This window comes from Bos grunniens, chromosome 7 (genome assembly GCF_055505025.1).
Source record: "Bos grunniens cultivar Pamir isolate PY7600 chromosome 7, Bosgru_T2T1.0, whole genome shotgun sequence".
NCBI classification, from domain to species: Eukaryota; Metazoa; Chordata; class Mammalia; order Artiodactyla; family Bovidae; genus Bos; species Bos grunniens.
The window spans coordinates 19767786-19781399 of record NC_141171.1 but is presented as its reverse complement, the minus strand read 5'-3'; the positions used below and the strand labels follow the sequence as shown (position 1 = coordinate 19781399).

Genomic DNA, 13614 nt, shown 5'->3' with positions numbered 1-13614 from the left:
CTCATGTTATATCAATCTGAATTTCTTCCACAGTCACCTTTCCCTGACTCTCTTTCACATTTAAGGATGCCTGTTATTATGTTGGACTCAGTAGATAATCTGGGATCATCTCCTTGTTTTAATGATTATTACTTTAACGTCTCCTTATTTTAATTCGATTAGAAACTGTAATTCCATCTGAAAACTTAAATCCCCTTTGCCATGTAACCTAAATATTCCTAGGCCTTGGGAATTTGGACATTGAGATCTTTAGGGAACCACTGTTTCACCTACCACAGTCTCTTTAATACAGTGGAAAACACTGATTGAATTTGGAATATGGAAACAGCCCTGCAACCCTGGGATAAACTCCACTTTCTCATGATGAATACTTCTTTTTATATATTGCTGAATTCTATTTATTAACATTTTTTTAAAAGCTTTTTTTTGGTCTGGATTCATGAGGGATGTTCTGTACTTTTGTTTATTTGTACTCCCCTTATCTGGTTTTGGTATCAGGGTGACGGTAGCTTCATAAAATGAATTGGGAAGTGTTCCTTCTTCAATTTTCTGGAAGAGATTATGTAATGCATGCATGCACGTACGCTAAGTCGCTTCAGTGTCCGACTCTTTGCGACCCCGTAGACTGTAGCCTGCCAGGTTCCAGGTCCATGGGACTCTCCAGGCAAGAATTCTGGAATGGGTTGCCGTTTCCACACAGGGAGATTATGTAAAAGTGGTGTTAATTCTTCTTTGAACCTTCATAGAATTTTTCACCCGGGCCTGGAGATTTCTTCTTTGGGAGTTTAATTTTTTTCAATTATTTTTTTCCCAAACAAATTAATATTTTTATTAGCATGGTAAAAAAAAATATGTTTTTTAAACACAGGAGATTTTGTCCTCAAATACTTGTTAGGTCCTGCTACTGAAATGAACTTGTAGCTAAACAACTTATGAACCGTGATGATACCTAGTCCCTTTTGGGGGACTTTTAAAATTACAAATTCAATTTCCTTAATAGTTCTAGGACTGCCTGGACTTTATACACATAGCAAAGATTAGCCTTGGGAATTCACTGAAGAACTGTGTAACTCTTCCTCTCCTGAACTGTCTGGTAATGTTGATGACACTACTTGCCATTTAGGGGTGCTGTAAATTGTTAATGATTGATAAGGTCACAGTGGCTAATTTATCAAAGGCAATGGGGATTCATAGAAGGATTTAGAGCAATGGCAGGAGGTGGTCATAGTTGCATTTTAGTAAGATTCCTCTGGGGCCAGGATGGGAGATGTAAGGAGTGTGTGTGAATATGGAGGCCTGAATCTCCAGGAAATGATCCAGATGAGAGATGCTGGAGATTCAGCCCTGGGTTTTAGAAGAGAGGCAAAGAGAAAGTAGACAAGGCCATGGGCAAATAAACTGAGGCCATTTGAGCTCTGTTGAGTCTAAGCAGCTGTGTGTTGTGCTCAGTCGCTCAGTCCTGTCCAACTCTTTGAATCTCATGGACTGTAACCTACCAGGCTCCTCTGTCCATGGAATTTTTCCAGGCAAGAATACTGGAATGGATTGCCATTTCCTTCTCCAGGGGATATTTGTGATCCAGGGATTGAACCCATATCTCTTGAGTCTCCTGCATTGGCAGGCAGATTCTTTACCACTAGTGCCACTTGGGAAGCCCCCTAAGGGCCTGGAGATGCCTATCTGATGGCTGGACCCTGGGTGGGTGGTGAGATGACTCCAAAAGGAGGTTTGGACTGGACACAAAGTGAGTGTCAGGGAACATTAACTATCAAGTTAAGAAGAGAAAAACGGAATTTTCTTTGAGCCAAACTGAAGATTATAACAGGAAGCAGATTTTCTGAAAGCTCTAAGAACGGTTCCGCCTGTTAGTAGGCACAGTCATATATATTTCATTTATGCATGCATGCCTGCTGCGTCACTGATTCCCTGACCAGAGATTGAACCCACGCCCTGTACGGTGGAAGCATGGCTTCTTAACCTCTGGACCTCCTTGAGACAAACGATCATACATCAAAATGACATACTGATATTTACATAAACTTCACTAAGGATACATAGTTCAGGTAAGCAAATACAGAGTGAGCAGCAGATCATCATGACCCCTACAGAGCTGGGAAAGAACACTGTTCTTATAAGAAGATATATTGTCAACATTAGAAAAAAGAAAAAAAAAAACATGGAGAAGGAAATGGTAACCCATTCTTGCCTGGGAAATCCCAGGGACAGAGGAGCCTGGCGGGCTACAGGCCAGGGTGTCGCAGAGTCGGTCACAACTGAGCGCGCATGCATGGCTGATTCACTTCGTTGTACAGCAGAAACTAACACAACATTGTAAAGCATTATCTTTCAAATTTTAAAAATGGGGAAAAAAGAAATAAAATGTTAGAAAAAGAAAAGAGACCTTTAATGTGGAGCAGGAGTTCCTATCTTTCCATCTTTGAGGATCTCTGGTTAATGTGTTACACAGATTAGCAAGAGAGGGAGGGAAGGGGTCCAAACAAAGAATTGTTGTTTACTTTTTCTTGTCCTACCTTAAAATACAAATCTTATTGCATCATGAGTAATAATAATCACTCACATTCCCCAGCTCTTACTATACGTCAAGTCCTGTTCTTTAACAACTCTCAAGTAGGAATTGTTATCCGCAGGAGCAGAGAGGTGGAGACACATGGCCAAAGTCACAGACCTGGGAAATGGTAGAGCAAGATTTGGAGCTAGGCTCACTCATTCCAGACCACTGTGGCTGGACAGCCCTGTCCCTAACAGCCTGTCCCCTCTTTCAGACCGGCATAGGTAGCTGAGTCCAGCCGAAAAATTGCCGTGCAGCTGGAGGGAGCCCCTGCCCAGGGCTTTCAGCCCTCCCTGGGGTTGGGGAGTCCCAGCACTGGGAGGTGGCCCTGCGCCTCGGGGCAAAGGTCCTGGGACAGTGACCAGAGACAAAAGAGCAGCAGCTGTCGCCCGCACTCCTAGCCAGTCTCCGCCCACGTGCACCGCGAGCTGAGGGTTGGGTGGGAGAGGTTGGGGGGTGGGTCTCAAGGGAGGTTTGAGCCGCGAACTGATTGGTTGGTTGAAGACCAGACCCTAAAATGGATTGGACACGTAAGGCCCGGGGACTCCTGCTGACTGGTAGAGGAGGAGCAATTTAACGCTTGACTGGCAGGAGGGATTCCACCCTCTATCGTCTATTGGCTGAAGATGAAATAACCTAGTTATAATTGGCTGGCGGGCTCAGCTGCAATCCAATCAAGGCAGTCGAAGGCCGCCGGGGAAGGTGGAAATTAACCCTTTAGAGAATGCCGCCCGTCTTGGGCACTTCAGAGTCGAGGCGCCGGGTTGTTTCCTCGATTCTGGCCCGCAGCCCCAGGGCAGTGGGGCTCATCCTCCCAGGCCTCAGTGTCTTCCTGGTACCAACAGCTGAGGCCTGTGGGTCCCTCATTAGGAGTGATCATGTATCTTAATTTCCCCGCTAGTCGTAGCGGGTTGAGCGCCGCTAAGTCCCCCAGCCCCAGGCCTCAGTCGGTGACCTCGGGTGGAGTCATTGGTTCTCCGAAAGCGGAAGCCCCCGGCCTCAGTGTTCCCAGTGGTGTCCCGAGCTCTCGGTTACCACCTCCCTCCCGCGGAAGGTGGCCTCAGGCCTCAGTTTCCCGAATGGTCCCCTAGGGTTGAACCCCCACCTCCCTCTCCCGCTTGAACAGGCCAGAGTCTGGCTTTCCCCGGCTCGCCTCTGCTGGCCAAGCCCCCAGTAGCCCACCGGCGGCGGCCAATGGCAGAGGTGCTCCCCCCTAGGGGCGGAGCCGCGTCACGTGCCGGGAAGAAAGAGCCCGAGGCGCACCGGGCGCGGGGCGTGGGGCGGAACGACCATGGCAGGTACGGCGGGCCTGGCGGGGGGCCGGTGGGGGACCAGGCTGGGTGGCTGCACCGGCTCAGGGCGCACGGCTCCGCTGCAGCCTGTCGCTGCCCGTAGCTCCGGAACCGCTGTCCCCTGCGGGCGCCGCGGGCGAGGAGGCGCCGGATGAAGACGAGGACGAGGCGGAGGCCGAGGACCCGGAGCGGCCAGGGGCATCGGGAGGCGCGCGCGGCGGCGGAGGCGGCGGCGGGGCGGGACCGGGGAGCTGCGGCGGGCCAGGGGGCGCGCTAACTAGGCGCGCGGTCACGCTGCGGGTGCTCCTCAAGGACGCGCTGCTGGAGCCCGGCGCCGGAGTGCTGTCCATCTACTACCTGGTGAGCGCCTCCCAGCCTCATCCCATTCCAGCTCGTGCAAAAAGGGGAAACCCGGGTCCAGTGTGCTTTCTTGCCGCAACCCGAGCCCCTGGTGTGAGGAGGGGAAACTGAGGCACAGAGCATCCTGACCCAGCAGGAGCCTTTCTGGGTGGGAGAACACTGTTCACCAAACTCTCCATTCCACAAAGGAGATCTTAGGCTCGGAGAAGACACTAGTGCCTTCCTGGCTATGTGACTTCACTCAACTTATGCGTATCCTAGTTTCCCCATCCGTAAAATGGGATTTTCTTTCCTCACATGGGGTTGCATGAGGATGCAATGAATAAGCTGCTCAGTAGTGTGCCTGCTACACAGTAAGTCCCTTATAAGTGTTTGTTATTATTACCATATTGTTATTGTTCTCTTTGTGAATGGGAGCAGCTTGTGAATTGAGCATCTGCTGTGTGACAGGCTGTGTTGGGTGTTAGGGACCCAGTGGAGATCAAGTCACATGCAGTTCTTGTCCTTTGGGGCTCACAGTCCAGTGAAGGGAGTGGGGATGGGCACATAACTTGACGGTTTCAATCCAGGCTGATCAGGATGATACCTAAGCTGTAAGCCTCCTGAAAGGAGGTGGGAGATGGGTGGCAAGCCCTGGGAAGTAGCATGGGGTCAGGGAGGACTTCCTGGAGGAGGGAATCTTGATGAGTACCAGCTCCTGGGTTCAGCCAACCCACTGTCATTGCAGGGGAAGAAGTTCGTGGGAGACCTGCAGCCCGATGGAAGGATTGTGTGGCAGGAAACAGGCCAGGTGTTCAACTCACCCAGCGCCTGGGCCACTCATTGCAAGAAGCTGGTGAACCCGGCCAAGAAGTCTGGCTGTGGCTGGGCCTCTGTCAAATACAAGGGCCAGAAACTGGACAAGTACAAAGCTGCTTGGCTCCGCCGAAACCAGCTCCATATGACTGCAACTGCCGCTGATGAGGTACATCCTTCAGCCTCTCTGACTCACTGCTGGATAAAGAGTGCCCAGAGAGAGAATGTTGGAGCTGGGGCCTTGAGGGATGAATAGGAGTTGATCAGAGTGAGATGAAGGGTAAAGAGCTTTCCAGAGGAAGGAATGGCATATGCACAGCTTTGTAGGCATGAAGAAACACATGATGCTTAAGGAACCATTTTTAGCTGATGCAACTGGAGATTCAATGCCTTAGTAGCTGAGGGGGCTGGCAGCATTGGCAGGGACCAGATTTTGGAGGGTCTTGAATGCTGTGATAGTAATACACACACACACATACACACAGAGGCTGGAGTTGATGCTGCAGTCTTTTTTTTTTTTTTAATGTTTTTCTTTATTTGGCTGCATCAGGTCTTAGTTTCGGTTCCTGGGCTCTTTGTTGTAGTGATGTGCCTCTCTCTGGTTGTGGCTTGGACTCCCGAGTGCCCAGGCTTAGTTGCCCCACAGCACGTGGGATCTTAGTTCCCTGACAAGAGATTGAACCCAGATTCCCTGCATTGGAAGGCAGATTCTTAACCTCCTGACCACCAGGGAAGTCCCTGGATGCTGCAGTCTCGAGGCAGAATTTCTTGTTTTCCAGGAAGCCTTAGGTTTTGCTCTTAAGGCCTTTCACCTGATTGGGTGAGGCCCACCAACAGTATCAAGGGTAATCTTCTTTATTGAAAGTTAACTTATTGTAGATGTCGACCACATCAACCAGATGCCTTCACAGCAACACCTAGACTAGTGTTTGATTCAGTAACTGGGTACTATAGCTGAGCCTGGTTGACTTATAAAACTAACCTTCACACCACACCATAGGGCTATTCATTCAGGAAGCATTTAATAAATGCCAGCTGTGTGCCAGGCCCTCTTCTACGAGCTGGAGATAAAGCAGAGAGCCAAATGAGAAACATCCTTGCCTTCATGGAGAGAGAAACAAACAAAAGAAATAAGTCCATCTTATCATACTTTGGAAGAAGTGAGCAGGGGCAGGGGATGCAAGTGCTGAAAGGGATAGGATGGCCAGGGAAGGCCTCATTGAGAAAGTGACATCTGATCAGTGAACTGAAGGGGTGGAGGCAGGGAGCAAAAAGTTTTCTGGAAAACAGCATGTGCAAAGGCTTGGTGTTTTGGGGGAACAGCAAGGCTCTGATGCGGCTGGAGCAGAGAGTGATAGGGAGAGAGGGAGGAGGGAAGGGCAGGGAGGCAAAAGGGGCAAGTCTTGGAGGGCATGGTGGGCTGTGGGGAAGACTTGGGCTTGTACCCTGAGGGAAGTCGGATCCCTGGAGTACTGTGAGCGGAGTAGGTGTGGGGCCTGAGTCAGGTCATTAGCGGCGCCCCCTGGTGGCCGCTGTTGGGAGGACAATAGGAGCCAGGGATTCAGGGTTCAGGTGGGTGATGATGGGGTGTATCTGGCCGGCCTTTGAGGAGGAGGAAGTGGGTAAGTTCTGGTTAATTTTGAAAGTGGATGTGATGTGATTTGCTGGTGGATCTGATGTTGGTGTTAGGAGATGTCTTGTTCCCCCAAATGTTTTTGCAAGCGCGTGGACAGGATTACCCTCATTGGAGATGTGTGGAGGAGCAAGTTTAGGGTGATGGTCTGGGTGGCCTTGTTGAATGTAAACACCCCCTTTTGAGATGTCAGGGACTAGTCGGACCTGGGGTCCAGAGGTCAGGGGAGACCTAGCCTGGAGTCAGGACTGTGGGCAGTTGTCCAGGGGGCACACGGGGTTTGAGGCCCCTCAGAAGGGGTGTAGGTGGGGGAATAAAGAGGCGGGAGGACCCAGCCCTGGCCCAACGAGTGAGATGGAGGAGAATAAGGGGGTCCAGGAGTGGTGGGAGGTAAGCCGGTCAGTGCGGGGGTGGGGATCCCTGAGGATTTACCAGGAGACGCTGCTGAGAGGAGGAGAGGGACAGAGACTGAGATGTGGCTGTTGGGTTTGGACAGAGAGGTCACCTCATCAAGGAAGGGCTCTTTAGGAGAAAGGAGAAGGAGAGGTTATTGAGAGAATCTGATCAACTAATCCATGCAAAGTGTTTGCCAGCTGGATGAATGGAGCAGCAGGGCATATGCTTGGCATATGCCTAATGCTTTGCACGCATTATCTAATTTCACCCTTTTGCCACCCCTGTGGGGCTAGAAGTCATTGTGCCGTTTTACAGGAGAATAGAGCCTGAAGTCTGGAGAAGGCAATGGCACCCTACTCCTGTACTCTTGCCTGGAAAATCCCATGGACGGAGGAGCCTGGTGGGCTGCAGTCCTTGGGGTCGCTGAGTCGGACACGACTGAGCGACTTCACTTTCACTCTTCACTTTCATGCACTGGAGAAGGAAATGGCAACCCACTCCAGTATTCTTGCATGGAGGATCCCAGGGACAGAGGAGCCTGATGGGCTGCCGTCTATGGGGTCGCACAGAATTGGACACGACTGAAGTGACTTAGCAGCAGCAGCAGCAGCAGAGCCTGAAGTCAGTTTGTAATAGGCAGAGGCGGTATTCCAGCCTGAGCAACTAACTGGTCCACATCCTAGATTGTCTCTGCTCACTCTCTCCCTCTAGTGGGCACCCGGGGCAACGACAGGAATGGCAGGTTCTGGCCTGCCAGAGTTCTTGGTCGAACTTGGGGGGAGGGTATGGAGAATACCGCTAAAAGTCCCGTCGCGTTTCCCCCAACCCCGACCCCACTCAGAGCCCGGCCAGCGAAGGAGAGGAGGAGGAGCCGCTGATAGAGGAAGAGGAGGAGGAGGTTCTGACAGCAGCCTCAGCGGACGACAAGAGTAGGAGACCGCAAGGGAAGGGCCCCTCGGAGCCTGTCCACTCGGGTAAGAGGTGTGGGGGAGGGGAGGAGGTGGGAACAGTTGGGGGAGGTGGACAGAGCTCAGGCCGGGGAGGAGGCTGGGTGTAGAGCCCGCTAGAAGCCTGGCTGACTTCCCAGCCCTCGCTGCCTAATTTCACTCTCACCGCCTGACTTTTTAAGCTCTAATTCTACATTTCTTGGTCCCACTGCCTAATTTCTTTATCCTTACTCCTCCATAGGATTTCTTTGCCCTGTTGCCTGATTTCTTTGCCTGACTGGTCCTCACCTGATTTCCTGATCCCTTCTTCTGATTTTTTAGTTTCTTATGTCCAGTTTGTTGACTTGCTGCCTCATTTCTTTATTTTTAAAAATATTGATTGATTGATTGATTGATTGATTTGGCTGTACTGGGTCTTAGTTGCCGCTTGCTCGATCTGGTTCCCTTACCAGGGGTGGAACCCACGTCCCCTGCACTGGGAGCATGGCGTCTTAGCCACTGGACCACCAGGGAAGTCCTTTCTTGATTTTTTAAGACTGCCCCTGGAGTCTTCTTTCTTTCTTGGACTGCCTGGTCTTGGTTTTCCAGTTCCTGGCTGGGGAGAAACTGATACTGACATCTTTCTTTAACACCCCCTGCCAACTCCCCAGAGGCCACGCCCCCAGGGAAAAGGGTGGACAACAAGATCCGGGTGCCGGTGCGCTACTGCATGCTGGGAAGTCGTGACTCGGCCAGGTCAGATGCACCCCATGCCCGCTGGGAGAACCCCCACCCTCATCCCCATCTACAGAAGCTCTTGCAGCATGGGGTTGGGGGACAAGGGCAGGCAGGGGAAGGATGGAGACAAGGCCTCAGATCTTCAGAGCTAGCTGTGGGACCGAGGGAACCAGTGTGTGGGTGAGGGAAGGGCCTTGGGGTTCCTGAGGCTGTGGAACCTTCCTGGCTCCCACAGGAACCCCCACACCCTGGTGGAAGTAACGTCTTTCGCAGCTATCAACAAGTTCCAGCCGTTCAACGTGGCCGTCTCCAGCAACGTGCTGTTCCTGCTGGTGTGTGCCCACCTCCTACCTTGTCCCTTAGGGCTCAGGGGCTCCCAGGCTTGGGGAGGGGCTGGTCCCTGCCCAGAGGGTCCTTGGAATAGAGACCTTGTCTGCTCTGTTTACTATTGGTAAACAGTAGGCATTCAATCAATATCTGAGGAAGGAGGGGGGTGGGCTGACCCCCAGGACGGCCTTGGGACCAGGCACAGTCTGAGCGGGTCTTCCCATGTCCCTCCCCCTCCCCAGGACTTCCACAGCCACCTGACCCGCAGCCAGGTCGTGGGGTACCTGGGGGGCCGCTGGGACATCAACAGTCAGAGTGGGTATTGGGGGCCCATGGGCAGAGAGGGTGTTTGGGGGCCAGGGTCAATGTCCACCCCTTCTCCCGCCTCCGTGCAGTGCTCACGGTGCTCAGAGCCTTCCCCTGTCGGAGCCGGCTGGGGGACGCGGAGACCGCAGCCACCGTGGAAGAGGAGGTGAGGGGGCGCATGGCAACGGGGCATTTGTGGGTGAGGGGGCGCAGGCTGGTGTGCACACAGCTGTCCTGGCTACTGCGTCAGGGCGCCTAGCGCCGTGTCGCCACTCAGCAAGGGTGCAGATAGGTACGTGTGAGCTCCAGTCCCTGCACCTGTGACCCCCACCGTCATTCTTCCTCTGCGCAGATGCCGCCAGCCCCTTCCCCGCTCAGACTGCCTGTCACCTGGTAAAGGCCGGATAGATATTAAATGCCCTCCTTCGATGTTTTCATAACAGTGCTTAGTATGCGCCTAGCACTGCACTAAGCACTCCACACCCGCCTTTTCCAGCATGGTCAGTTCCGGAGGACAGAATAGGTGTGCATTTGGTGCACAGCTTTCTCCACCCGCCTCTTCCTTTCTCTTTACGCTTGCGCTTGCCTCTACTTGCGTTCGCACATCTGCCTCTTTAACTATTTATTGAGTACCTACTGTGTGCCAGGAATTGTTCCTTGAGCTGGGGATACAGCAGTGAGCAAAATAATATTTTGCCTTAGATTTACAATAGGAGCATTTGTTATTTTATTATTATTATATTATTATTCTATTTTGGCTGCGCCACTGCGGCTTGCAGGATCTTGGTTCCTACACCAGGGATTGAGACCCACCCCTTGTGGGGCTGTGAGAGGTCCAAGTCCTTAACCACTAGACCACCGGGGAATATAGGAGGCTTTAAAACAAAATTACTTATGTTTGGCTCTGCTGGGTCTTTTCTCTAGTTGTGGGGGCTTCTCTTATTGCAGAGCTCGGGCTCTGGAGCATAGGGACTTAAGTAGTTGCGGCTCCCAGGCTCAATTGTTGTGGATGGGCTTATTTACTCTCCAGCATGTGGAGTCCTCCCGCATCTGGGGTTGAACCCTTTATCTCTTGCATTGGCAGGCAGGTTCTTTACAGCTGAGCCACCGGAGAAGCCTGGAGCATCTTCTTTATGTCTTTGTTGACTGTCCCCCTCACTGGATTTGCTGAGCGCGGGGCAGGGTATGTCTCGGTTGCTCACTGATGTATCCTCAGAGGCCTGGTACACAGCAGGCGCTCATTAAATGTTGGCTGTGTGTGCCTGGCGTGCTGGCCGCCGGGAGTGGCGTGCACGCACCAGGGCTGGTGGAACCCCACCGTCCCGCGCCGGCCCCAGCCGCGTCTCTGCCCTTAGATCTACCAGAGCCTGCTCCTGCGCGGCCTGTCCCTGGTGGGCTGGTACCACAGCCACCCGCATAGCCCGGCGCTACCGTCGCTGCAGGACATCGATAAGCAGATGGACTACCAGCTGCGGCTGCAGGGCTCCAGCAACGGTTTCCAGCCCTGCCTCGCCCTGCTCTGCTGTGAGTCCAGGGAAAGGGGTGGGCCTGGGCCCTGCTGGTCACCGAGATCCCAGATCCAGCTCCTTCTCTGTGTCTCCGTCTGCAGCCCCTTACTACTCTGGCAACCCCGGCCCAGAGTCCAAGATCTCGCCCTTCTGGGTGATGCCGCCCCCTGAGGTAGGCGGGGCTTCAGGGGAGGTGTGGGTGGGGCCCTGCGTGGTTGTGGGCGGGGTCAGGAGGGCTTGTTAGCGGCGGAAAGCCAGTACTCTGGTTCCCGGCTCATCTGGGGAGCTGGGGCCTCAGATTGTCTCATCTGTGAGATAGGAACATAATAATTGCGCTGAGGCAGTAGGTGTGAGTGATGTTGAAAAGGTTGGGGCTCCAACTGTAGCAAGCTGCCTTGGCTACCAGTATGGCCTCCGACCTGAGACCTGTCTGGTTTCATTCTCCAAGTCCAGTCTTGGAGTCAGAAATCAGCTTTAGAAAGGAATTTGGGAGCCATGGCCACTCCTGTGTGTGTCTGTGATGGAGGCCACTCTGCCTCCCAGGTCACATTGCTGGGTTCTTCTGAGACCCCACATGGCTCTGAATCTGATCCCAGCCCAGAGCCAGGCCTGCAGTGTGGATTCCCTGGCCCCCAGCCCAGGGAACTTCCTGCTGTGCCCTGAAGTATTGGGCTGGGGGGCGGGGCGGGGGTAGCTAGTGGTGACCAGCTTGTCTCCGCCAGCAAAGGCCCAGTGACTATGGCATCCCCATGGACGTGGAAATGGCCTACGTCCAGGACAACTTCCTGACTAATGACATCCTCCATGAGATGGTAAGCTGACTCTGGGGTGGTGGGGGTGGGGGACCCTGGGAGGAGCAGGCGGGGGCTGAGGGCGCCCCACTAGTTGGCTATAACTCTAGGAGTCAGGAAGCTGTGGTTGAAAGTGCCACATCAAGACCCAGATCAGGTCTCTTCTGCTGCTGAAAATCACGGGCTCTAAGGATCAAGTCCCCAGTCTCTGCCCCGGCCCCTCCCCCCACCCCCACCCGGCCTCCTTGCTGTTCTGGAAGGTGCTAGGGACGCTCCTACCTTGGGCTTCTGCACCTGCCACTGATTCTCCCAGTGGAGACATGTGAGGACCTCAGGTGTTACTTCTGCCATTCAATAGGCATTTAAACAAATGGAGCTAGTTCATCACACCTGTGACTTCACAGATGTTCCTGCTCAGACTAAGGCTAGGCCAGGGAGTCTTTCAGGGCTGCAGAGGTAGAAAGAATTGCATTCAGTGATTCTTCTGCTTCTGGGGGAGGCATCTTCTCCTCTAGGCAGCCCTCTCTCCTGCCAAATGCCTTCATTTCCCCAGGGTGGCACTGCTTGGGGGCCCCTCTCTTGGGGAACTGGGTAACCCCTACGTGCTGTGCTGCGTTAGTCCAGAGGCCCCTTGAAGGGCGGCAGCGGCTGGGGCTCATGTGTTCCTTTCCCACTAGATGCTGCTGGTAGAGTTCTACAGGGGCGCCCCTGACTTCATCAGGTTCCAGGAGCCTTGGAACCAGGAGCACACCTACCTGGACAAGCTGAAGGTGAGTGAGGCTCACACCTCGAGTCCTGTGCAAACCCTTCCTTTTGTAAAGATCTCAGGGAGCCCCACAAGAATATATCCAGAGGCAGCTCGAGGAAAAGTGAGTTAAGTGAGCTTGTACAAAAGTATTTTAGTCAGATGTAAGCGCTGCCAAAGAAAAGTCACGTTTGTCACACAAGGGTGGTGACAGTGGTGGAGATGGCTATCAAGTACGGATGAAGATGTAAAAGCCTGCAGCCCTTGTGGCCCTGGGGCTATCCTGACTGAGACGCTGCCCCTGAACAGGAGGGGCTCTGAGTCTGAAGCACAGCAGAGCTGAGCCAGGCAGAGGGGCTGGTGCTGGGAGTAGGCCGATCCAGTCCGCCCTGCACCACCCCCCCAACCCCCGCGGCTCTCCCCGCTCCCCCCCCCCTCCCCGCCCTCGTTAAGTCAGCGGTCTGTGTCAGCAAGGGCTTGGCAGCCTTTTGTGTCCTGCCTGGGAGTCATTCTCAGAAGACACATCTCACCCGGCTTTACAGAGAACCAGCTTCATATATTTGCTTGTTCTGTTCAGACTGAACAGTGACCCGGGCTTAAAGCTGCCACACTGGTCACCTCCTGCCGCGGTGCTGGGTGGGAAGGGTGGGCGTGGCCTGGGCGCACGGGGGGCGGGGCGTGTGAGAGCAGACTGTCGAAGGTGTGGAGGAATCTTACCCCCGCCCCCGACGACATTCCTAGGCCCAGGATGCACCTGGAGGTGTGGTTTTAGGGACACCACCGGGGTTAGCGGAGCCCTTAGCGGGGCAGCAGCCCTGAGGCGCCGGACCTGCCTGTTTTCAGATCTCCCTGGCCAGCAGGATGCCCAAGGACCAGGGCCTAGGCCACATGCTGGAGCAGGTTTACAGCCTCCTCAAGCAAGGGAACTGAGGGAACCAGTCTTCAAAGACAGGAGAGGGCTCTGATTAGACGTGCCCCCTGCGCCTCTGGGTGATGGGATGGGTCCAGGGCTTCTTTGCTGTTTGTCCCGTGTGACTGACTGTGACAGCAGGGGCTCAGATTATATAATAAAGGAGAAACGGGCCAGGTGTCTCTCAAGTGCTGTGACTGTGGGGAGGGCCTGAGCTGGTGACCAGGCAAGTGACAGCCACCCCCGCCCCTCCCCCTTGCTGCAGGCTGGTGCCCATGCAGGCCCTGCCCTGGCTGGAGACCCCTTAGGAGGGCTTGC

At 53.6% G+C, this 13614-nt stretch overlaps 1 protein-coding gene across 7 annotated transcripts; it reads left to right on the top strand.

The window, feature by feature from the left end:
• The first annotated feature begins 3644 nt into the window (after positions 1–3644).
• On the top strand, positions 3645–13470 carry MPND (MPN domain containing). 7 transcript variants are annotated; one of them, XR_015166830.1, is made up of 14 exons: positions 3649–3867; positions 3948–4221; positions 4949–5185; positions 7887–8019; positions 8643–8727; positions 8945–9041; positions 9279–9351; positions 9432–9508; positions 10427–10525; positions 10698–10866; positions 10952–11022; positions 11573–11662; positions 12319–12411; positions 13230–13470. XR_015166830.1 is itself a non-coding variant. In XM_086410074.1 (13 exons), the coding sequence occupies exons 1-13, from the start codon at positions 3764–3766 to the stop codon at positions 13314–13316; spliced, it is 1590 nt and encodes a 529-aa protein (XP_086266200.1). In that variant the 5' UTR covers positions 3661–3763; the 3' UTR covers positions 13317–13470. The 7 variants fall into 7 exon arrangements, 4 of the variants coding, with proteins under 4 accessions (XP_086266204.1, XP_086266203.1, XP_086266200.1 ...); XR_015166831.1 differs by lacking the exon at positions 9279–9351 and having other exon boundaries at positions 3647–3867; XM_086410074.1 differs by lacking the exon at positions 10427–10525 and having other exon boundaries at positions 3661–3867.
• The last annotated feature ends 144 nt before the right edge of the window (positions 13471–13614 follow it).

What these genes read in the sequence shown, in the direction of transcription:
- MPND (XM_086410074.1), top strand. Translation starts at nt 3,764, where the DNA reads ATGGCAGAGGTGCTCCCCCCTAGGGGCGGAGCCGCGTCACGTGCCGGG. An exon ending in CTCGGAGCCTGTCCACTCGG is followed by an intron (nt 8,020 to 8,642) that starts GTAAGAGGTGTG and finishes CCAACTCCCCAG; the next exon opens with AGGCCACGCCCCCAGGGAAA. An exon ending in CCTACCTGGACAAGCTGAAG is followed by an intron (nt 12,412 to 13,229) that starts GTGAGTGAGGCT and finishes GCCTGTTTTCAG; the next exon opens with ATCTCCCTGGCCAGCAGGAT.